Source organism: Protopterus annectens, chromosome 7.part0 (genome assembly GCF_019279795.1).
Source record: "Protopterus annectens isolate FY-2018-M chromosome 7.part0, PAN1.0, whole genome shotgun sequence".
In the NCBI taxonomy this organism is placed as follows: Eukaryota; Metazoa; Chordata; order Ceratodontiformes; family Protopteridae; genus Protopterus; species Protopterus annectens.
In genome coordinates this window covers 380004716-380030204 of record NC_056739.1, presented here as the reverse complement: position 1 = coordinate 380030204, position 25489 = coordinate 380004716, and the positions used below count along the sequence as shown (strand labels likewise).

Below are 25489 nucleotides of genomic sequence, written 5' to 3'. Positions count from 1 at the left end.
ATCGTCCCAAGAGGAAGATGGGCATGGAGAGCTTGCAATGCTAGGAGCACCACCCTCATCTCCAGGATGTTGATATGCAGTCGAGTCTCGTGGGGGGACCACATACCTTGGACTGTCCATCCCAAACAATGCACCCCCCATCCAAGTAGGGAGGCGTCCGTGGTCACCGTGGCCAAGGGAGCCAGCAGAATAAAGGGACGACCCTGAAGAACATCTGGGGAATGAATCCACCACAGAAGAGAATCCTTGCACACTCAAGATATGTAAATTGGATGAGACAATGGGAAATCTAACAATGACCACTGAACCACCAGAGTTCACTGCAGTACCCTCATGTGCAATTGAGCTGTATGCACGAGTGTGATAGCGGCTCCCATGGACCCCAACACCCATAAGACCAATTCTTGCTGTCAGCAACTGAGCTTGAAGGATACATACTACATGATGTTTCATGGAATGAATTCTGTCTGAGGTTAGAAAAACCCTGATCTCCATGATGTCTCAACCCTCCCCTTCCTCCAAATTGGTGTCCTCCATGAGGGACTCCAGTGGGGAGTCAATGTGCCTCCTTTTGCACATATCTTTTCAACGCACCTCCTCACAGGTAGTCTCTGTGGAGGACTTGAAAACGTCTGATTTTTCCTGTGAGGGAGCTTCCTGGGACGAAGAGGCAGCAGGCTGTCCCTGAGGTAGCAGGATGGGGGAATCCGTACCAGAAACAGAGACAGCCACGGCGGACTCCAAAAATGAGACTGTCAAGGGTCTCGATGGGAGTGAAATAACCCTCTCCACCACACTGAAGGCAGAAAGAGAGCGAACCACCTGAGAAGGGGCTACAGATAGGTCCACAATCCTCTGCATCAATGGGGGAGCCAGAGCCGAACCTCCAGGCTCCGAGATTCTGATTGGAAGGCTCTGCTCTGAAAAACTTGAAGCCACAATCATCCACTCAGTTCTGGTGCTGTGGCTACGGCTCCGAGAGCTGGATGGATCTGAAATCGCTGGACCTGACCTGCTCAAAGGAACAGCGGGCGTCGAGGTACCAGGTACCGTCAGCACTGACCCCTCGATTCGAAAACTCAAAAAAAGGGTGTTGGATCGGAGAAGGAGAAATCAGAATGAAGCTGGACTGCATGCCCCCTACTCCCGAGGGAGAGGGGGGCAGGCAAGACCCCCATCTGTATCTGGGTGTGGATGAATCTCTGTATCATCCTGTCCACCTCTGCTTCAGTAAGACTATGGGCGGATTTGGACAAACACTGGCCTAGAGAGGTGATGGGGGGAAGTGGTGGCCAGAGATTGGCTCTGAGGCACTTCCGGCTCTGAGGTGAAGCAAGGGGAACGGAGACGGGGAGACTCCATTCTCGGAGCCGAACTGATTTTGCCTGGGGGGCCTGAAGAGAAACAGCGGTCAGGGGACTGCTTCCTAGGTTTGTCCCAATGCTTATGTTTGTCTCTGTCCCCAGTCCTCTTAGTGGGGAGTTTGAGTCCCAGAAGCCGGGGAGGAGACAGAAGAAGCAGGGGTGCAGAAGAACTAGAGGCCTGGGTCCTGGTGGTAGGAGGGGGAGAAGGCCTTTAAGTATCACTTTTTTTCTCCTGTCGATCAATGCATGGGGATTGAACCCTACATGAATCGAGCAGAAGGAATCCAGATGAGCGACCCCTAAACACTCAACGTACAGTGTGTGGCCATCAGCTGTGGAAAGCTTGTGGCCACACTCGGTGCACTTACAAAATCCCGGTTTGGGAGTCTCTGACATGACTAAGGAGAGAGAGGCCCAAACACCCAACCACACTCACATGCACACACACACCTAATGAAAGAAAAGGCAGAAAAAGGGGGTTTTGTCATTGATGAGAATGTGATAGGGGAAGTGACAGAAAGATAGAAACTAGACAGAGACTTAGTCCACAAAAAATATTCACTTACCCAGAAAAGTTTCTCAGAGCAGCAGATCACGATGCTTATGCAGAAGTGGCAAACGAGATCCGAAGGGAGGAGGAAGACAGGGGCATTATGAGTAAGGGAGGAGCTTGGGGTTCAGATCAGACGCTGGAAATGCGGCAGAGTCTGGTCCGGTTGTATCTGAGTACACAGAGGTTGAAGAACAAATGAAGACAGCAACTTCAGAGCTTCCATCTTATGGTCTCAATCATTTGCCGTTCGAAGTTTTGAAATTTCAAACTTGTAAAGTAGAACCACAGAGACATGGTTTCATTTCGTGGCATGTGGTAGTGCACATTTTAGATTCCCAACTGTTTGATCAGACAGGCTAGGGGAAGAAGAAAAATTCTTGTCCCTTTGTAATATGAAACAGTATTTGTGAGTGGGCCAGTAATCTGTGCACCCACTTCATCCAGCACACAATTCAGCTTCATAAGACACACAATCATTGGTAATTTTAGGCACACTACGGAGTGTTATGCAGTACAATAAATGCAGACTAGCAGTCAGTAAAACAAGAGTGTCATTTGTGGTTTTGTAGAAGCCTAATGTTAACAGAAGGGTCCAGAAACAAAGTACAGAATAAAGGTCTGGTTTTATGTACAGCAGCTGGACTTTGGAATGAGCCTATAACTGGAGTAAATGTCTAACACCCACAAAGAGGCAATCTTCCCACAAACTGCAGTCAGAAAAACATGAAGATAACTGCATTCTGTTTCAGAACTATGCAACTGAAAATTTAGATCTCATACTGTCAACAGGGAAGCCGGTGTCTGATGCAAGTGAGAAGAGTACATCACACCTTTTCATACTATTGCAGAAAACAGCATTGCATTTCTAGTACTCTGGACTGTTGGTACACCCATACAGGTTCATAGGTTGGTACTAGGCTATCAGCACTAGGGCCTATACAAGCCTAGCCATAACAATTCCCTGGATATCTCTTCCACAATATTTACTTCCCTGGACCCCTGTCTAGCAGGGTGACTGACGTGATCCCCAGGGTGAATTTCCTATCTCCCATCCAATCGTCAAGGTTCCTTTTGAAGAGGGCCAAGGAGATGCTCTGCTTGACATGTATGGGCAGTCTATTCCAGAGTATGGGGAGTTTCTGGGTCAGGAACCTATCCCTCCAGCATGTTTTGTTCATTGTGATGACAAGATTTAGATCCCTGGAGTGTGTGGCTCTGAGGGATTGGGATTTCTTTAAGCAGAGCATGCCCAACAGCTCAGGGTTTGACATGGCCTTGTATGTTAAGCAGAGATCACCTCTGAGTAGACGATGTGCCACAGAGTATAGCTGGAGTCTTTTTAGATGGTCAGCATAGGGCATCTGCTTTAGGCCTGTGACTCTTTTAGTGAGGTATTTCTGCGGCTTTTCTAGCTGTTGCAGATGTCTTGCGAGGTACATACCAAACACTCTATAATGGGTCTAATGAGGGATGAGTATGGCGGGACAATGACCTCCTTTTTTCTGGATGAAAAGCCCTTAGTTATGAGGTGTGCCACATATGATGGAAACAGCACACAATGGAATGAGTCTCCTTAAGGCAGCATCCAAGTTGCGACTAACATCAGTGTTGGACCATGTCAGGAAAATGTACACCTTGCGGGCAGCTTTGTACTCGCATCTCTCTCCAACAGACTTTTAATAATCAGTGATGCAATACTCTACATGACAAAATAAGAAAAATCCTTCTGACCCACACCCTAGCAGAAATACATACAGAGATCCTGATGCAAGATGTGATTCACATGCTGCCAACTTACTTTAAGCAAGGTCAAATATCATGTAGTTCCTAGCGTAGAACAGGTAGTTATAACTGCTTATCCACTGAGACAGAACAGAACATCCTGCACTGTGTATCAGCTGTGACCCTTGTGGTTTTATGTCCATAACAGCGGTTCTCCATGCAAATGATTTACCAAACAAATGCCAGTTAAGACTGCTTCACACTCAAGTCTCCCCCATGAGCCAACTCATTTCCTCTTTCTGAAATATGCAGACATAAACTGCAAACTTGGTGTAAGTTATCATTAGCAGTACATTTTGTTAAATATTTCATTAAGGATTCCCTCACCACAGATCAGCTTTGTTTCAGTACACTGGGAACTTGTTGACATGCGCCGAACTAGCCTTTTCAGAAAACATCTTTGAGTCATATTAGTCAAGGAATAGTTAGATATTCATTGGTAAGACATGAAGGTAGTCAAATACAACCATAACAAAACTGTTGCTTTTTTGCACTGTTTGTCATCTATCTGGTAGTTAACACACACGACTAAAGTTATGAGCTGTTAACAAGCTGATTACTATATTAGAGGGTTTGATCCCCTCAGCCTTCACATTCTTACTGTGTGTGACTCTGGCCAAGTCACTAAACCAGATGCTGCTTTAGGGCCGAGTCTTAAAAAGTCCATGTGAATCACTGCTCTAAATAAAACTAATATAAAAATTTAACTAACATCTCTCCATGCCTGGAAGCATCAGTAGAATGCTTCAGTTCTGAATAAGCACAGTACAAGCAGCAAAATGCTTTTTAAACTGAACTGGAGAAACAAAATCTAAGGAAAAGCATTAGATCTCCGTAAGTCTTGACTACTCTTTCCCTTTGCATGTATGGCACCTAACAGAGATGAAAGTATGCATATCAATGATTTTTTTACGGATGTTTCACTGGTAGAGTTTGTCAGTCTGTATATTGCAATTTTGGCTGATCAACTAAACACCTTGGATAAGCTTACACTGCCCCTTTCCTGAATAGTAAATTACTTAAAATTAAGATATGATGGTAAGGAAAGGGAAGTCACATTCACTAAAAAAAAAAAAAAAAGATGATTTAAGCTGTGGGGGGAATTATACAACTCACCTCTGCATATGAATTCACATTCTGTGGAATGCTTCCAAATCTGGGTATCCAGAAAAAAATGAGAGACAGATGGCTTCGTATTGAAATGTTGTCACTCAAAACACTGAGTGTTGACAGGCAAAAAAAAAAAAAAAAAAGAAATCACAGCAGAAAAGAGAATTTTTAAAGTCGTTCTTCTCCTTTAAACTTCTTTGTGCAGGGAGACAAGCCCCCACACCCCCTGAACTTATATATATAACAAGTCTGAGATCACCACACCTCGGAGAAAAGGGAATATTCAGAGAAATGGCATCTCAGACTTAGTATATGTAAGTCTGTTCTTTCAGCCTTTCGGTCTCCATATTTCAGGTATAGGGTCCCAACATTTGAAATGGCTACCTTTCAGGCTCTTGTCTGATTAGACAAGTGCTATGTTTTTTTTCCCTGTAATCTGCCCGTGAAACATTACGTAAACAGGCAGGGAAGCTGCTCTTTTTGTGGATTCTCATATACACTATGTAGTCCTCTGACAAAAATTTAACTATTTGTTCTGACTTAAAGGATTGTATTGTTACTTCCTCCACTGGTTTGTGGCTGTCTACTCAGATGCATCCTTCATTTGAATGATGAATGTGAATTTGCCAGCTTTAAGCTCACTCATGCTCTTGCCTAATGAAATAAACCAAAAAATTGCAGCCCTTCAATGCAATGCTCTGTCACAGAAAGACTGTCATCCCTCCAGTCTCCACACAACAGTCTAAGAAAATGTGTTTAATGGGCTCCATTTTCATGTCCTACTAATTCCAGTTGCTGTCTTTTGCTCAATTATAAGCTCAATGACAATCCTTAACCAGTAGTCTGAGCTTTATTAGGAGTTAACTACATTATGAATATTTTTGCTGTAGTTTTTGTTAACTGATCAAGATCATTATTGCTTATTAGTTTGAACTGCTGTAGCAATGTAGTATCTTCCATGAGCCTAACAACCTAACCTGTAATCTGTACAGTCATCTAAGCATGTCTGGTGGTACTTCCCTGTTGAGCAGGGCCACCAGCCTCCCTGACTGCCTTGTGAAGTTGAATAGCACTGAGGCTGAGAGGATAAGAGAGCCACTAAGACTGAACACAGCTTAGGGGGATGAAGACAAAAGATTGAGAGCTTCCCCATATGTACACATTCTATGACATGCCAGCAGGCATGAATTAGAGACTTTACAGGCCCAAGCTTGTCCATATGCCTAGCTTGGCCACCCTTCTGAGCCTCATCCTCACCTTGGGAGTACACAAAATGCCACCCCTGCCTCCCCCAAAAAGCAGCAAGCAGGCTAAGTGTTGCTATTGTTCTTTTCTCCTACTAGCGCTTAAAATGGCCTGAGCTGCTAAAGGAATTTGGATCTTATGTGCCATGGGTGAGGCTTTATTCCCATACACTATGAGCCTGGGTACAAATTATTTGATATATACTGTTGCATTTTCTTTCTAATTTTTAGGATGACTACAAACTGCATTTAGGACAGCCTTTCTTCAAAATTTGTCGAAAGCAGCACAATGATTTATGATCTGCAGTCTCTGCACAAAATGAAAGTTTTACGATACTTTTGTACTGCCCTGATGAAATACACAAGCAGTACACTGCCGTGTGTCCAGCGGGTACTCATCTGCTCTTGAGTATTGTTTTCTGTGCCTTCCCCTAAACCTGCATTTCTAAACATAACAGTGACAGGTCCAGAAATCTGAATCCCCATGACTGACAAGGATCTTTATGAAAACAAAGTAAAACTTTAAAAAATGACATGCTGTGCTTTTGAGATGAGCAGCAATCACTTAGGAGCAATTAGGAGTGACATGGGTTTACTATGATTAATCACTCGGTGTTGCAATTGACTGAACGTCATTCAAAAATAAAATGTCTAAAAACTTGGGAGACTGAAAAAGTATTTATACATTGATTTATATAAATTATACACACACACACACACACACACACACACACACACACACACACACACACACACACACACACACACACACACACACAAACACACACACTCACACACATTTTTTTCAGTGAAGAAAGAAGCAACTCCTCTGATCTTTCCATTTACCTACTTTTGAGGGCACATAATGTTGAAGAGAAGGAAGAGGGTGAAAAAAAACTGACCATCTCTCTCTCTCTCTCTCTCTCTCTTCAGTTCCCACAAAACACAAACCGCAATCAATGTGCAACATACTGAGTCTTGATGCAGTGAAACACTGACTACATGAAACCGGCACCTTTTTTATTTCATTGTTCTGAGAGTCACTATTACAGCAGCCATTACAGCATAGGTCTCATTTCCCAAATGAAGGGTTGTCACAGCAGTTGCCACTTAAAGTGTTACGCAGCCGAAGCATACAGAGTTTGGTGATGGTCTGCACAGTCCAAGTTAGTCTTCATGTTGGTATCCAGCAGTGTTCAAATTTCAAACTTCTTTCACAATAAAAGATGTGAAAAACAGCAGTTGCCACTTAAAGTGTTACGCAGCCGAAGCATACAGAGTTTGGTGATGGTCTGTACAGTCCAAGTTAGTCTTCATGTTGGTATCCAGCAGTGTTCAAATTTCAAACTTCTTTCACAATAAAAGATGTGAAAAGTAATATCATCACAACAATGAAAATTCATTAAGTGCAATGAACCTAGCAGTGAGTCCTTCAGAAAAGGCAGAAACAGTTAACTCTTCATACTATGTTTTGACCATAAGGCAATCTATTCCTTCTTCAGTACATCAGTGTAAGTCTGTCATTGTCTGCATTTTACTATGCCACAGCTACATTTATTACAGACAGCCCTGTCTAGCCTTTTTTGTAATTGCCAGATTGGAAAAGGATATTCTGGTTTACATCCTTGCTGATGATGTCTTCCTATGGGATGATTTTCTCTTTGTTCACCTTGGATAAGTTTTCCTTGAAGATCAGCACATGAGTGAGTTTGGAGTGTCAGTAATGCTTTTATGAATTACTCCAAAGTCTGCTAATATGTCTTCTGGTGGTAAAAATATGTTTTGCTTTTAGATGAAGTGTGGTGAGTCAATTTTCGTACTGTCTGCTGCTAGCTAGTCCCCTTTGTCTTTGACCTATCCATTTTTCTCAAACTAGCCAGTGTAAGTCAAAGAAACAGCCCTACATACTAGCTAGAGTTGTGGAATTCTGCCTTTTTAGCATAAACTATTCCTTGTTCAGAATCACTTAAAGGTGAAATGTGGTGCTAGAAATAACTCTCATGCAGCATTTGAAACAGTACTTAGTGTGTGCCTTAATGAATGATACACAACGTAATGGCCTATGTTACTAGTGACATTGGTTTCAGAATCCATCCACCAACTAGTGCCTTGCAATATGAAGGCCAGGTAAATTTATTGGTAAATCAGATTAGTTCTCTTCCACCCTGCACTTCACTAACATTAATCGTATCAGGAGTTAAATGTAGGTCATTCATCTTATGTTTTTTTTCCATATTCAGTATTTTGTGCTGGTTTAGTGTACAATTTTATGCTAAATTTGGGGATAACAGAGTTCCTTCTGTATTCGTTCTGAATGGTGATTTTTCTAAGAATTCTTGTAATTTATTATGCTATGCACAATTTTGTTACAGGCCCATTTATAGGATCTGGTAGTCGCTTTGTTGATAACTCCAAGTTCTTGTCCTGTTTCACAGACACTTTGTAGCTGTTCCTTTGCATTTTTCTATCTGCTTCCTTATGCATCTCAGGTAATTTTGCAGTCTTCAGTGAGGTTTATACAACCATCTGCACTTTCTTTTTCCAGCATTTCACGTGTGACTGTTTCTTGTACGTTCTTTGCTGTCCTTAACAGCATATGTGGGTGGCATATCGAGAAGGCTCTGCCTTTGGGATACTGATTCCACTTCTGTCAGCAGTAAGTGACCACTGATTTAGTATAATGTTAAAGGCACAGGAAGTGTACTTCCCCAAACACTTTGGGACAGAGTCCAAAAGAGTTGCTCTCAATGTGTGACCTAATTCAGTGAAAGATCTATCTATAAACACGCTTACACCAGGGGGCAGATTCCAAAAGATCTTCTCTCATTGTAAGTAGTCACCTACACTGAAAGCAAGTCTTCTGGAACTAAGCTCTTTGTTTATCTATTAATTTTAGCAGACCATGTAGCAGCTTTTGTCCTGTCTTTGTACTCACATATTTTTTGGCAAGTTTTCTGCAAATTTTGCATTTGGTTGTATACACTTAGTATGTTGCTGGGCACTCAAAGGAATATTCCCCAAGTTCATAGGTAGGTACTAGGCTATCGGCCCATGGGCCTATGTAAACCTAGCCAACAAGATTCACTGGCTTTCACCACCCAAGAAAGTTATTTTCTTGTGCCCCTGGAATAATAGGGCCTGCAAATTCTTGAACCCAGGGCCCTGTAAACTACTATCAAAGCAATGTACCATTATACCATCTAAGCCCCAAAAAATAAACAGCCCTTGCAGGTCTTGAAACCAGGACCCTGCACACCACAGCCTATGCAATTTGTCAGTAAGTCTCCTCAGCTGTTGCTGAAATGAAGACAAAGGAATTAGTTATTAAGCACATGAAAGAAGGAAACAAAAATAATGTGAAGACCTGTACAAAGGAAACACTTCATAAAACCACAGAGGACTTTTCAACACCAGTAGACAACAAGCATCTATTTCGAGGACAAATAAAAGTAGTTTAGGATCAGTGACTCAATCATAATTCCTTGCGGTGCACGGAGTTTTAACTGTTCCATGTATTACTAGTTACATAAAAAAGCACCTAGTGTTTTGCCAGCTTTAAAAGCTGTAAAGCACACCATAATTAGAACTGTTAACTTGAGATGTTAGCAGGATAAGATAATGTAAGCTAATATACAGTTTCTTAAGTAAAACCAGTCTATAACTCTAATTACTGTCATTATTTAAGTGTAATTCAACATCATGTCTCCAAAACTCACCAGGATTTAGGAGGGCTTAAGAGGGGCAGAACTAAAATTTTTGTTGAAATCAGAGATGTCCATGAAAATCAAGGACAGCTGAGAGGTATGCTTTCCCCTGTCTAGGTTTTTCACCTCGTGTTTTTAGTCTGTTCCTCATATAATTTGTATTTTTTTAGGCAAGTCACTGAGAATTGAAGTCACTAAGTAATGACATATATTTAAGTTTTAGACTTCATATCATTCAGAAAATGCAGGCGAACACAAATCATGTTACTTTAGCAACTTTCTAAGTTTGTAAGAGGACCTGTTACGGGCACAAACAGCAGGGGCGTTGTTTGCTGGTCAGTACTGGTAGACTTAACTGCCTAACATAAGACCCAACCTTAACAAGTTAAGCAGGGCATGCTTAACATTTGTTAAGATTAAGTCTCACTCTATAATAGCATTTAACTAATTTGTCTTATTCTGGATATCATAGTGTAATCATTGCACTCCATTCACCACAATATAGTTTAACTTATTCTTATAAAAAGAAGTGCAATTTGCTAGCTCCAGATGTAAAGCTTTAAGTGCTTTTTAAGGAAACTGAGTAAGTCATTAATGTGGAAATGTGGGGTGGTTCTGCAGCACTGATGTCCACTGCGCACACATACATGCACCCCTTGAAGTTACTGTGTGTATGTAGGAGTGGGAGAAACAGGAAAAGCACTCCCCTATCAGTAGTATACCACTGTGCTCAACATGCCCGAGTCTCCTAGCTGGTCCCAAACACAGTCAGAGTAAGTCTGGATAAGTTGTGAGTGTATGCCTGACTCAGTGGAGAACAAGCACTCTAAGGAGCTGATGGTCAGCTGCGAAGGAGGCAAAAACAGCCCACAAAATCAAAAGGGTCAGTACCATTACAGGCCTTATTACAAAGGGAGGGCCTGCACATTTTAACAAAATGTGGAATAAGATGAAGGGCTGCAACTACTGCTGTATGCAAACATCTGCTACTGAGCAATGACAAGTAATGCATTCCAACTTATTTGGATTTGTGGTAAAATGATTTTCTCCAAACTCAAAATACAACTGTTACACATTAAATAAATGTTTTGTATTTTTTAAGTGATCCATCTCCATCTGCCAGGTTTAAATGAAATGTCTCACATCAGGCTGTTTTAATGGGTAAATGGATTTTTGTACTTAATTGAAAACTTCAGATGTTGGACTTTGACAGAACTTTACATATCGTCATTTCTCTTGTTTTTACACTATCACAATAATACTTTTCAACTGAAACTTATACAAGTTTTGTTCACTCCACTATTTCTATAAGCTTTGGCAAGAGTATGTCTCCCTTTGTGGATTTTAATAAATGGTCATAACTTGGTAATTTCTTTACATTTAAAGTCCAAATTGTTTACCGCTAAAGGGCTGAAAAATAACACACATATCTAAAAGTAAAAATAAAGAGGTGGACTGGAGAAAGGATCAACTCTTAAGGCACCATAAGGGAATTTATACATACCAAGTGGGTATCAACTTTCAAAAAGAGATATATGTGAACAGTAGGGAACAGCAATGATAGGATGTATTGCTGTCTTCATAATTACCCTGCATAGTATGCAGCGCATTTCTGCACAGGAAGTACACAAGTGCAGGTATGTTGTGATTCAGAGTGACCATTACCACTACTGAGCAGCAGAAAAAACACTGGAGGAACAGGACTATATAATGATATGCAAGTGACGGCACACAGTCTAATCAGTGGATAACGAGATGCAAATAAGCATTCGTGAAAAGGAGCTGTAAGCACATAACATGCTGTGGGGTCAATACAACAGCAAAAAGCTCATGGGAGTCTGCAGCACTGCAACAAACCAAAAATGTTAGGACCAGCAGCACTTACTGTTTGAGAGGGCTGCTATGCATTCCTCTTGACTGTCCAGATTTTGCCAGAATGGCCATATTTTTGTCTAACATTTTTATTTGTTTTCATAAAAATTTGTGGTTTTCTGGTTAATATCTGAGAATTGAAGACACTAAATCATGACATACATAATGGCATACATTTGAGTTTAAGACGTCATATCCGCCAGAAAATGCATGCCAACAGAAATACTGTTGCTCTAGCAGTGTTCTAAGTTTATAAGAACAATATTTAAAACCTGTTCCTATTTTTTTGGCCTTTGTCCCCCCATTATTTTACGCTTTGTCTAGATTCCTTCCACTCAGAGGTTGAGAGAGGTTGAGAGATGTGCTGCTACGTCTCACCCAGAAGTGCAGCACAGTGGCAGGAGGCATGCACAAGAACAGTACTGGCAGCATATCACATACCACCAGCTAAAAGACTAACAAGTCACTTTTTTCAAGTGTACAAAGTACACAGAGTTTGGCTGCCGTGTACCACCTATGAATAGGACTGGAGGAGTGTGTGGTCTTCCTGCACTGGTGGACATTAAGTTATGTGCAGTACTTATTATAACAGCTACAGGGGCCTATCAGAAACGAACAGGGGTTTATCACAGGCATTAGCCTGCAGGTTACTCAATACCTTCCTTGATATGCTGCTTCAACAGGTGGATGAGCATATCTGTTTCTCCAGCACACCTGGGGAGACAGACATTACCTTGAGTGACTTCTATAACATTGTACTTGTCTGTGTTGTGTCTGCAGAAATGATTACCCTTCCGTCAACTACCATGTACTCTGCAGTGCACAAGGAGTGATAGCCATTATAGGTTCATAGGTTCATAGGTTCATACTAGGCTATCTGCCCGAGGGCATTTACAAGCCTAGCCCATCGTTTTGTGGCTTACGCCACCCCTTTAGTATGGGGAACTATACCCATTATTTTGCTGTGCCTCTGTCGAGCAGTGACACTGAGGTAATCCCTGGGGTATATCTGCGATCTCCCATCCATTGGTCAAGATTTCTCTTGAACAAGGCCAGCGAGGTGCTCTGCCTCACATGTACCGGGATTTTGTTCCACAGCATAGGGAGTCTTTGGGTGATGAATCTATCCCTCCAGCACGTCCTATTAATAGCCGTGTCGAGGTTTAAGTCTCCGCCCTTGTGGCTCTGATGGATCTAGATTTTTGAGGTGAAGCATATTCATCAAATCTGGGTTTGACATGGCCTTGTATGTTAGGCAAAGGTCACCTCTGAGCAAGCGGTGGCGACTGAATAGAGCTGGAGTTCTTTCAGTCGGGCAGCATAGGACAGATTTTTGAGACCCTTTATCCTTTTGGTGAGGAACTTTTGTGGCCTCTCCAGCTGCTGCAAGTGTCGGGTCAGATACATTCGAATGGGGCATTGTACTCAATCATTGGTCTGATGAGTGATGAGTAAAGGGAGACTATGACCTCCCTTGATCTAGATGAGAATCCCTTCATGATAAGGTGGGCAATGTAGAAGGTCTTCCTGACTACTTTAGCTACATGGGTGTCGAATGACAGACTACTATCAACCTGGGTCCCCAGGTCCCTGATAACTTCTTCTGTGCTCAGTGGATTGCCACCTATTTGGTAGCTAGGGGTAACCTTGTTTTTCCCGAAGGGTATGACTATGCATTTTTTGGCATTTAACTTTAGGCCGTGGCTCTGGCACCAGTTATCCGTTTCTGTGAGACCATGTCTGTAGAGAACCTTGGTACTTCCCATGATTCATACAAATGGCATACAAGTCATCTATAATGCTGCTTTCTGCCTAGTGAAATTCCACAGGGACAGGGACACCTAGCTGGTAACTGCAGGGACTGTGCTAATCACATATACAGTGAATCAAAGGCAGTATGTACGACTATGTCACCCTTTTATATGCTCCTGCTGTGTCTTTCAGATGGTGCTGTACACTCACAGGACTGGCTGATAATGGTCATACAGGACGCACAAATTATGGCTGAACTGTAGGTCAATACCACCAACATGTCTAAAGCACACACATTGTACAACATGTACTTTGCTTGCTGAAAGCATGGCACCACTGTCAAGATAAGTCTGGAGGCAGCCATTGCAGTACATCCCTGCCACAGTTTGCAAGATGTTTATAACATGCTGCATACTACAAATTAGGACTAGTAGGATAACTACACTCCAGGTACCTGTCTTGGGAACCTTCTAACCCACTACAGCAGCCCCTATCACAGCCAGTGCATCAACTTCAGAAAGCAACTACAGGGAGGTCAATGGACAGCTAGCAGCAGCTACAGCATTCTTCTCCCAAACACCAAAAAGCACAGAACATGGTAGTGCAAGTGAAATAGCAGTGGCCAGTCCAAGTCTGCGGGGCCATAATGAGCACAGTGCAGTGCAGTGTCACACAAAGCAAACAATATGTATGTAGAAGGGAAGTGGGAAGTATGCTATGCAAGTGATCACAGATGCCATAAGATGCCTAGCCATATGTACACTTCAGTAAACACATTTATAAGTTCTTACCGCCCTTTCCATCCACCTAAGTTCTTACCTGCTTTTTCATCCACCTAAAAGTGTTTACCTTCCAAATCAAGACGGGCCAGGCAAGCATAACAACCCTGGTGTAAACTTGTGTCTACCCAACCAATCATCGAGACTAAACTTAAACATAGCCAAAGTAGAACTTTGATCAGTTGTGGTAACTTATTTCAGAGACAGTGAATACACTTACATAGGAACCTATCCCTTCAATGAGTATTGTTTATTTGTTGAGGTAGATTTAGGTTACTACTGAAGGTGTTTGTAGAACCACTGTTTATCTGAAAAATCTGAAGTCAAATAGGACTGGGTCTCTCATGGCACAAAAGGTCAACCAAGTATAAGGACAATCTTGCTAATCTATCAGGCCTTTAATTTTCTTTACTGGAAATCTTTCTGCCATTCTATATCAATGATATGGTTGAATTTGTATGCAACACATTCAACACTGTATTTGACAGTAGGTCTGACAAGTGATGAGTACAGTGGCTGGCGACCTTCTTTGGATCTTGAAGATATCCCTTTGGAAATTAACTGGTCCAGAAAGAAGGACTTCATGACTACGGTGGAAACATGTTGAATGGATGAGAGAGAGCTGTCCATATAAGTAACCAGGTCTCTTACGACCATGTCTGTCTGCAGAGATCTATTTATAACGTGCAAGTTGTAAGCAACTTTTTTGCTGAGCAATACTGCGTTGCACTTTTCTGCACTTAAATTGTGACCATTTTTGGTACACATGGTATGTGCATATTCTAGCCCTTGATGGAGCTGTTTGTAATTAGCAGATGAATGGCTAACTGTGACTAATTTGCAGTCATCAGGGATAATACCATGGACGTCTGCAAAATACATTCCAAACAAGAGGTGGTCCAGCACTGATCACTGGAGCCCCCTGCTATTTAGAGTTTTACATTCAGACAGTATACCAGCAACTTTCAAAACCTGGGATTGGAATCTTTTGCACAGCCAGTTTGCAATCAAAAGCACAATAAAGGACTCACATTACGTTTGTTGAATAAGTCCAGTATGAGGGATACTGTCAAAAGCCTCAGTCAGGTTGAGACTAGTAACATGTTCACAGACTCTTCTGTAGGTGGATATGGCAGCATATGTCACCATGGCCCTCATGACACATAGTATGACATCAAGCCTAAACTACATGGCCTCATCAAAACGATGGTGGCGCTGAGTTGCACCCTTGCAGAAGTCATGCACCACAGTTGTCATCTCTATATTGGTATGGGTAGCAGTAGACTTGTCCCAGATGACAGCACTGTTGATGACATGTGATGGCACTAGGACTTCCTCTTAGGCTGCTGTACAATGGATACAGCCACATCAGATGTAGTGCAGTTTTTTGCTTCTACGGAGAGGAGCAGTGCTGGTGAACTCAGTCATGCCCACCCCCGACGAAGCTCTGTGATCATGTTGTTCATGCAGCCTGTAGCTCAAGTAAGGGTGAGGTTGGACTGAAGCTCTCCAGACGTTGTTCTCTGCTGTTCCCTGCTCTCTCTCTCTCTCTCTCTCTCTCTGAGGACATGATGAAACCTACGGAAATAAAGGGCACAGCTACAGGCTGGTGAATGCTTGGGACTTTAGGCTGCCAGTTACAAACACTGGGTCACAACAGGTGTATTCAACATTAGAGGGTTACAATAGGAACACAGTGGATGTCACTGACACTCTGTGCTGTGGATTGTGGGATACTTCAGTAATACCCCAGATAAAAAGTAAGGACAGATGTACAGGTACACTCTGTGGTGACTGCCATACAGAGGTCTACACGGATCCAAAGTGAATGGGTGCTTTTCATAGACAGCATGGATAGGGTTAACTAAATAGGGTTACACATGCATGATAGTGTAGGGATAGGCATTCCTAACAGTGGGCTGCTTTCCCACAGCTACAGTGCAGTTATACAGCTGCATATAATATGTGCGGGATATATACAGGTACAGGTTTCAGGAAATCATAGCACAGATTACGTTATATACTTATAGACTATTCTAAGGGAAGGGCTCAGTTGTATGACCACGTGAGAACTACACTCTAAAACAGTACGACAGAAAAATGTGTACCTCCTCAGGGTGTCTATTCTTTAAAGTATGCTTTTTTATTTTTGCTAGAAACTTTTTTCAAACTGCTGCACTTGTGCTGCTGCTCATTTTTTTCAGTGCATGTTCTGGCATTTAAAATGGCAGCACATCTGCTTAAACCATAAGTATGCAGCAGTTTGCGCAATATGCATTCATACGAGGCTAGGTTGCTAACTTTTTCTTTCATGTGGGGCTTTGGGAACCATGTCAGCCTTTTGTTAGCTTTTACTTACATGTAGGCCTGTGGCATAGTCATGAGGCTTTGGGAACATGTCCAACCTTCTGCTATCATGTACATACATGTGGGGTCTGAGGCTTTGGGCACACTTCCAGCCTTCTGCTATCATACAAGTACTGGTGGGACTATACTCTGTCTCTCATCTACACCTGTGTATGAAAGCTGTTTTGCTCTTTTTCTTTCGCTGTGGACAGAGTGAGAGGCTATCCATGTTGGATGCTACAGGAACTAGCACAGACTTTTGGCATGGTATGGTTAGTTTACGTATTACCTATGCACACAGACTACATCAGCTGTACCATTTATAAAAATCACAATGTGTCTCCTGCTAATGCAGATGGTACAGCAAAGACTGTGTCCACATTACATACCACTGCACCTTTCTTAACTCCGCTTCTTTGGTGTAACGGGTAAAATGTACCTGGATACTCTCATTATTTCATTTACAATCACTTCTTTTTAATAAGTAAAATTGTGTGTTTAATTCTATAAATTTTAATGTAACAGATATGTTATTTGTGTTATTACTTTTGCAATTATGTAATCCTTTGAAGATGTTATAGGCAGGTCTACACTCGGTTAAAGAAAAATAAATAAATAAATAAACAAACAAACCTTATGGCTTGTCTGTGAAGTCAGAATAACCTTATTGCTATCCACGAAGAGCTACCTATGCAAGCAGTACATCACTAGTTTGTATGTGGTTTTATAATCCATCCAACTGACACTTGAAGGTTTTCATGGCACCATTAACTGTGCACTATGTAAATCATTTACAATACTAAATCCTACCACTCATCCTTTAATGTTCAACAAAGCAAATACTCACATCTGCCATCTGATGATTTAATCAGGTAACAGGAGTTCTCATATCAGCACTGAAGGAAGCAATTCCTAGACATACTAAAAACTGTCAAACAGCTAACTAAACACAGTCCTCCATTAGCATTATTCACACTCTTGATGAGGAGCATTTGTATCTTGCAAGTTACACTCTGGGATGTGCTACTTGATTATATGATCTTTTCATATGTAAATGCTTTTCTGTGTCTGTGTGTACGTGTTTGCATGTGTGCTCTATTTTAAGTGTGTGTGTGTGTGTGTATGTGTGTGTGTGTGTGTGTGTGTGTGTGTGTGTACGTGTGTGTGTATGTGTTTGTGTGTAGCACTAACTTGCAAATCCAAGCTAGACCATCACAACGTCAGAATTTCTAAAGTAACTCTTATAACGTCTGACTCCTGACATCTGCTCAAAACGCTAGGAAACAATGAATTTTTAGTTACTCTGTTCACTGAACTTGTCTGCTCATGGTCAGAAAAGCACCACCCAATACTTTTTCAGTAGAAGTTAACAGCATGCTATGATCACACCACATTACACATCTCTATACAGCTGTCGACTGGCTTTTGCTAGCACTGGAGGGATGCCCATTACTGCTTACTGCTGCAGGATTTGCTTATGTTAACGCCTAACAATCCTGATTTCCTTTTGTAGTTCTGTAGGCTAAAGCACATACCAGACTCTTTCAGTTTGCATGTTTTTGCAAGCCTGCAGAGTGTGTGTGTGTGTGTGTGTGTGTGTGTGTGTGTGTGTGTGTGTGTGTGTGTGTGTGTGTGTGTGTGTGTGTATTTAAATGTAACTGCCTTCAGTATTTCCATAGAAAATCTGGCATACTTACATGGATTTGCTGGAATGCTTACTTTGGGCATTTCTCTTAAAATAGCATTCTTTATTTGCTAGCTACTGGGTTTTCCTCTAAAGTCCATAGTTGTGTTAAATTCTTTGCTGCTGCCAACAACCATTTAGTGCACCTTTTTCCATGATGCTTCTGCAGAGTTTCCAACTCTGTAATGGTAGGTCATGACTGTTAGCATAATTCTTGCAGACAAAGCCATCACGCTACAAGAGTTTAAAGCATAGTTCTACACGTGCTATTCAGAGAATAGATTTCACAAATTAAATTTAGTAAGCTAGGAGGTGGGCCATTTAGTGCAAAAGTCGACAGAGGCAGCAAAATCTTTGCCAGTTGAGCATTCTTACAATATCTCTCGTTAAACATCTGACAATAGTAATTAGCTTTTTTATTAAATATTCCATACCTCCTGCATACATGACAGCCAGCATAATCGATGAAATCCAAGACACCTCACTGCTTGTTGCGTTGAAAATGACCTCAATCTCCTTGAAGAAGACAGTGATGGACTTTGGAAAGGCATAGGAGAAACCGATAGAGATGAAAGCTCCAACGACCACGACCCACCCCCAGCCTCCTTCTGGGGGGGTGTATCCCACTGGACCTCCAATAGCTGGTGGCATCTTAACAAGTGTTTATGAGAAGGATCTGGTAATCACGGCTAAAACTGTGAAAAGAAAAATAGTTCAGCACAGAATGAAATGGTCAGCACAGTGTTTGTTAATATTCTAGCTGAAAGATGAGAGGTTAACCCTTGTACACTGTTAGTGGTCCACTTTTGCACAACTACATGAAAGTGAACAACTGAAAAGATGAACAATATGGAAAAGTTAACAAAATCCAACATCAGCTAGATCAGAGTGAAGTATCAATTGTTATCATAAACCACAGCCTGGAAAGCAATACTACGTAAGGTCACTTCCTTTGTTCACTTAAAACTTTTCTTGTTGCTTCAATACAAGAAAATGTAGCAAACAGGCACTTAACATTCAGTAGATTCTGAATGTAGCAAAAGACAATTTGTCACTTGATTGCTTTATGCCAATCACACATTAAGTGACCACAATGTGTTATAAAATAAATACGTTCATATATACTTGTTTTTAGCATAATAGGACATTTTGAGTCCTGCAGCACATGACGAAGCGTTAACAATATAAGAATGCAAATTCTGAGCTTCAAATAGAAAATAATGAAGTGTAATAAACATTATTATTTACCTTGTTCATTTTTACTGTTTCTGGTATAAAACAAATGCAGTAAACAGTCACATACATTAAACAGGTTTTGTATATAGTAAAATGTTTTTGTTAAGCATTTAATATAGGTGTTTAGTAAAATGGTACAGGAAATAGTGTCCAATGAGCATAGAGTACACAGTAAACAGAACTATATAAAACATATTCTGAGCTGTATCCAGAATATGAAGAATTAATCATGCTAGTAAATAATAATTTAGAAGAGTACTACGGAGTATGAAGGGGGTCTACCTGTCTCCACTTGTTTTTCTAATTTTAAAATGCAAGCAAAACAATGTTTTATATCTGAACTGATTTATATTTAATAAAAGCTCTTCAGTGTAGTACAAATATTAAGTTGTGTAAAGGAAATTGAGTTAAATCTTGATTGGCCCCACAGTTAAATGTGGAGGAATGCAGAGTGAATTACATCCAGTGCACTTAAATGTGAAGGATAAAAGAAGAATGAGAGATAAACAAGCAATCAGTGGGAAGATACACCGAGAACAATTTATTAACAATTTATGGAACATATACCTGATTAAACAAGTGGACCAAAACACTGACTTCCTGAAGATTCTTTGTCTTTTTTATTACTGGTATCTAAGTGGAATTGCCTTGCTTGAGTAGGAATTTAGTTGATTCTCCACATGGAGAAGGTGAGTTAGGTTTACTTGAGCTGAAGGGATACTTAAAGAGCTAAATAGTTAAGGTTCATATACTTGAGCACTAATCCAGGCATTCTCTAAAGTATTCAATTGTATTTATTACTGCTTGGTAGTAACTTGATTAAAGTGTGGCTATCATTCTAAGTCTTTTGGATTAAGCACTTGGGCTTCAGACCAGTTGTTTTACATTAGGAAGGTTTGTGGCATGCACTGTGGTGGCAGGAAAGGTAGCTTTCATCCTTCTAAGTTGGGAACTGCTGAGTGAGAGCCCAGTGTCTGTTATTCTTAAAGTGTATTAGTTCTGGTTTAAGCACTTGGGCTTCAGGCCAGTTATTTTACATTAAGAAGGTTTGTGGTCTGCACTCTTGTGGGAGAAGAGGCTGGACTCTGCCCTTCTGAGCTGGGAATTTCTGGTTAAAGGTTTATAGTGCCTGAATATTTGAACTGTATCTTACTGAAATTGGTACACCTTGTTTGCTGTAGCATAGACTAGATCCAGGCCTGCTGAATCTAGCTTTGTTTATATGCTTGTTGTTTGTTTGCTTGTTATTTCCCTGGAACGCTAATTCCACCTAATACGCGGCTTCTCAGCGCTTCTGTGGATCACTAGTGATATCTGCATTGCTTACTGTACTTATTTCCTTGTTTCACTTGAAAGAAAGTTACTGTTTGCCATTTTTGCATTTAAGTTACCTGTAACACATTGCACTTAAGTTACCTGGCACTTGCTCACTAAGGCAATTATATAAGTCAGCACTAAAAATTAAAAGCACTACACCCTCACTCCCCACTGGCCCTGGTTTTCAATTATTAAGGAATTCCCAATATTATTCTAGCATGTCCAAAGGTCAGTTGTCAATCTCCTCTCCGGTCCAGCTGGTGAATCTGGGAATCTTGAGGCAATGTTACAACTGCCTCATGTACACAGACAACCCTCTCCTCCTCCCAACAAATTCCAACACATGTGAGAGATGCAACCATATAGCCAAACTGGAGGCTAAGCTCTCTCAACTCAGTACTGGCATAACCAGTCAGGAGGAGAAGGAAACCACACTCACTACAATTCCAGTCTCACATAGACCTACCATGACAGCAAACCAAACACATAATCACACAAAAACATACTCTGAGGCTCTAAATAAAGATCTGCTGAAGCAGCAGAGACCTCCAAAGCAGACACCCAAGCAGCCGCTACCCCAAAACAAAACACGTGCAACACATATCTCACAAAGCCAGTGTGCCAAACAGTCACAGCCCTTAAGACTAAACAACACACCTAATACACTTGTAATAGGTGACTCTATCGTCAGGTACACTGACGTCCCGCTCACCAGGCTGAACAAGGAGAGGGTCACGGTGAGCAACCTGTCGGGCGCTAGGATCCGCCACATAACACAAGCACTCAGGTCACTCCAAGGCAAGTACAAATATGACTCAGTCATTGTGCATGCTGGTGTGAATGACCTGAGACGTACCTCCCTGGACTACTTGAAAAGAGACATAAAGGAGCTCTCTGAGCATGTAGCCCAGGCCGGTATGACCCTGACCTTGAGTAGCATCTTACCCTCACCAAGAATGATGCCACAATATGAAGACAAGATGATCAATTTCAACAATTGGCTTAAGTACTGGTTTCATTCAAAGGGGATCCAATGCCTGTCAGCTTGGGATAATATGCTCGACAAGCCACGATGCTTCGCTAAGGAGGGCTTGCACCTGTCACCCCTGGGCTTTCGGATATTGGCAAAGGCTCTTGCTACCCCCATAGTGCCTTTTTTAGGCAAGGCTCAAAAGACAAACCCACCTCCATAGGTATCACAAGGGATAAGAAACTAAGAGTAATGCTACTCAATGCCAGAAGTCTAAACCTCAAGATGCACGCACTCGAAACTCTCCTTAGCATGGAGAACATCGATATCTGTGCAGTAAGAGAAACCTGGTTCAGGGCTCCTGAGAGCACCCCAGCACTACCAGGTTATACCTCATACCATGCTTTTCGGCCCCAAAACTTGGACCGAACCACAAAAGGAGGGGGAGTATCGATATTCATCAAAGATACCCACACCTCCAGGTTGGTGGCAAAGCACGAAGCATCAGAGACTATCCATGTGCAACTAACAGTGGGTAAAACTGCCTTCCAGTTTATAGTCTGCTACAGACCACCCTCCCAAACCCAGGAACCCCACTCGGCCTTCCTGAGAACACTGGAAAATATGAAGGTCTCTCCAAACACCATTATATTGGGCGACTTCAACTACCCAAACATAGACTGGGAGCATTACTCTAGCTCCAACACCCAAGCCCAAAGGTTCCTAGAATTTATAAACTCAAATGCTATGGAACAACTTGTTACCACTCCCACAAGAGGGGAAAACATACTGGACCTGATCATCACCAACATGGGGACTCTATGCTCCAGACCAGAAGTGTATCCCTCACTGGTAAGATCAGACCATAAACTAATCTCACTGGATATTCACATCCCGACCCCACCCCCTGCCCAGAAAACCACAGTGAAAAACTTCTCTAAAGCAAATTTCACACTCCTCAAAACTGAGGTGGAATCCTTCAAAGCCACCGGGCCTGTGGAAAATATGGCCCAGACCACAGAATCCTTTATAAACGCATTCTATGAACACCTTCAGGAATGCATGGATCATGCGATCCCAAATAAAACCAAGACCCCAGCCATAAACAAACTATACAATAGAAGGAAGAAGCTACTAAATGATAGAGCAAAATCCCAAAAAGGGAAGGCATCACTGACCAGTATAAGCAAAAAACTACGGGCACACATAAAATTGTCTAAGGCCAGCTTCGAGAGAAAAATTGCACAGGACACTGAGGATAATCACAAGGCTTTCTTTAGTTATGTTAGGAACCTGGGTGGTAATTCCCAGATATGCTCAGAATTAGTCTAAAATGACAAAAAATACACCGAACCCACAGACATTGCCAACATCCTAGCTGACAGGTTCAGCGCAAACTTCTTCCCCCCTCCCCACCAAAAGGGCAAATATCTATCCCAGCAGAGTGCTGCCCCCCTGATATCTCAGATGCTCAGGTAAGAGCCGCCCTCTCCAAAGCAAAAAACACAGCATCAATTGGACCAGATGGTGTCCCAGGCTGCGTCCTACATGAACTCCAAGAAGAGCTAAACCCAAACATAAAACTACTGTTCAATCTCAGCCTTACTACAGGATATGTGCCCAAAGAGTGGCGTACAGCAACAGTGGTCCCTCTCCATAAAGGTGTTGCCTCAACGGATCCTGGAAACTATCGCCCCATAAGCCTGACTAGCTTGGTCTGCAAAGCTATGGAAAGGATCATCATGGACCTCATAAATAAAGATATTGGGGACCTACAAACACTGGAACCTACCCAGTTTGGCTTTGTTAAGGGCAGATCCTGCCTCTTAAACCTGGTTGATTTCTTTGAAACAGTCACCATCATCATGGACCTCATAAATAAAGATATTGGGGACCTACAAACACTGGAACCTACCCAGTTTGGCTTTGTTAAGGGCAGATCCTGCCTCTTAAACCTGGTTGATTTCTTTGAAACAGTCACCAAGGCCATTGACGAGGGAAAGGTGGTCCACACAGCCTACCTGGACCTCGCAAAAGACTTCGATACAATACCCCACTCGGGCATTATAGATAAGCTCACCAGCTTAAATATAAACCCCTATGTCACTAGATGGATTGCAAACTGGCTCAAGGACAGAACCCACATGGTTAGAATTGCTGGAGCCATGTCAGACTCCAAACCAGTTACAAGTGGTGTCCCACAAGGCTCAGTCCTGGGACCTCTCTTGTTCGGTATATATTTCTCGGAGGTACAGGCCAACACGGAAGGACTGTGGCTGACCAAGTTTGCAGATGACTGCAAACTGGGTGCCATAATCGACTCTCCAGCCGACACAAGCATCCTCCAAAAGGGCCTCATAGAAACAGACAACTGGTGCCAGAGCCATGGCCTCAAGCTAAATGCCAAAAAGTGTATAGTCATCCCCTTTGGCAAAAACAAAGTGCCACAAATTACCACATAGGTGGTAATCCATTAAGTACAGAAGTAATTAGGGACCTGGGGACCCAAGTTGATAGCAATCTGTCATTTGACAACCACGTGACCAAAGTGGTTAGAAAAACATTTTATATAGCCCACCTAATCATGAAGGGATTCACATCTAGATCAGGGGAGGTCATCGTGTCTCTTTACTCATCCCTCATCAGGCCCATAATTGAGTACAATGCCCCTTTTGGGATGTACCTTACCAGACACCTGCAGCAACTGGAAAGACCCCAAAAGTACCTCACTAAGAGGATCAAAGGGCTCAAACAGATGCCATATGCTGCCCGGTTAAAGAAACTCCAGCTCTACTCAGTGGCATACCGCCTGTTCAGAGGCGATCTGTGCCTGACGTATAAAGCCATGTCCAACCCGGAATTAATGGACATGCTGCACCTCAGAAAATCCAAATCCCATCGAGCTAAGCGCTCGAGAGACTTGAACCTCAGCACTGAAATAAATAGGACATGCTGGAGGGACAGATTCATAACCCAGAGGCTCCCTTCACTCTGGAATAAAATCCCAGTCCAGGTTAGGCAGAGTCCCTCATTGACTCTCTTCAAGAGAAATCTTGATGAGTGGATGGGAGATCATAGGTTTACCCCGAGTATCACTTCTGTGTCACTGTTAGACAGAGGCACAGTATACTTGAAAAAGGGCATAGCAAAATAAATTTAAAATGGGTGGCGAAAGTCAAACACATTCTGGCTAGGCTTATAAATGCCCTAGGGCAGATAGCCTAGTATGAGCCTATGAACCTATAACAGAAATGGAAGCTTACAAGTAAAGGTGGAAAGGGATGATGATAATGAAATGTGGGGAGTCTGAGACAGCAAGAATGTGGATGCAGGCCCATAAGGACAATAACAGTAACCAAGCAGAACATTATGTCCATAAAGCAGCAGAAAGTATTCTAAGAACTGAGCCAGCATGGGAAAGAAAAAGGAAAAATGACCCGTAAGGATGGCAGCAAGTACAGATACAGAAAACAGGCAAGAGGGGATATAATTTACTGAAGAAAATTAGCAAAGGAACCAAGGTATTTGGTGCAAATAACGAGACAGAAGTGTAACAGAATGAGATGACGTTTGGATTGCTGCAGGTTAGAGAATGCCTTCCCTACCAGGGATTGACATTGGAGTATATGCAAAGTGTAAGGGACAGGAAAATGCTAAGAGAAAGAAAGACCAGCATTGGTAGAGTTTTAGTTGGCTCTAAAACTAAAGCTACTGCTAAAAAAAGCTACTTTTTATACTCCATGCAGACTTCAGAGAAGTTCTCCTCAGGCAGAAAA

The 25489-nt window shown here is 42.1% G+C and overlaps 1 protein-coding gene across 3 annotated transcripts in view; it reads right to left on the bottom strand.

Annotated features, from left to right (window-relative positions):
* Positions 1-25489, bottom strand: part of SLC16A1 (solute carrier family 16 member 1) — a 633088-nt gene that overhangs the window by 200493 nt on the left and 407106 nt on the right. For all 3 annotated transcript variants that reach the window (XM_044076944.1, XM_044076945.1, XM_044076946.1), the window contains one exon: positions 18625-18885. In XM_044076944.1, the coding sequence (XP_043932879.1) occupies positions 18625-18841 (217 nt within the window). In that variant the 5' untranslated portion in view covers positions 18842-18885. The remainder of the gene's footprint in view (positions 1-18624; positions 18886-25489) is intronic.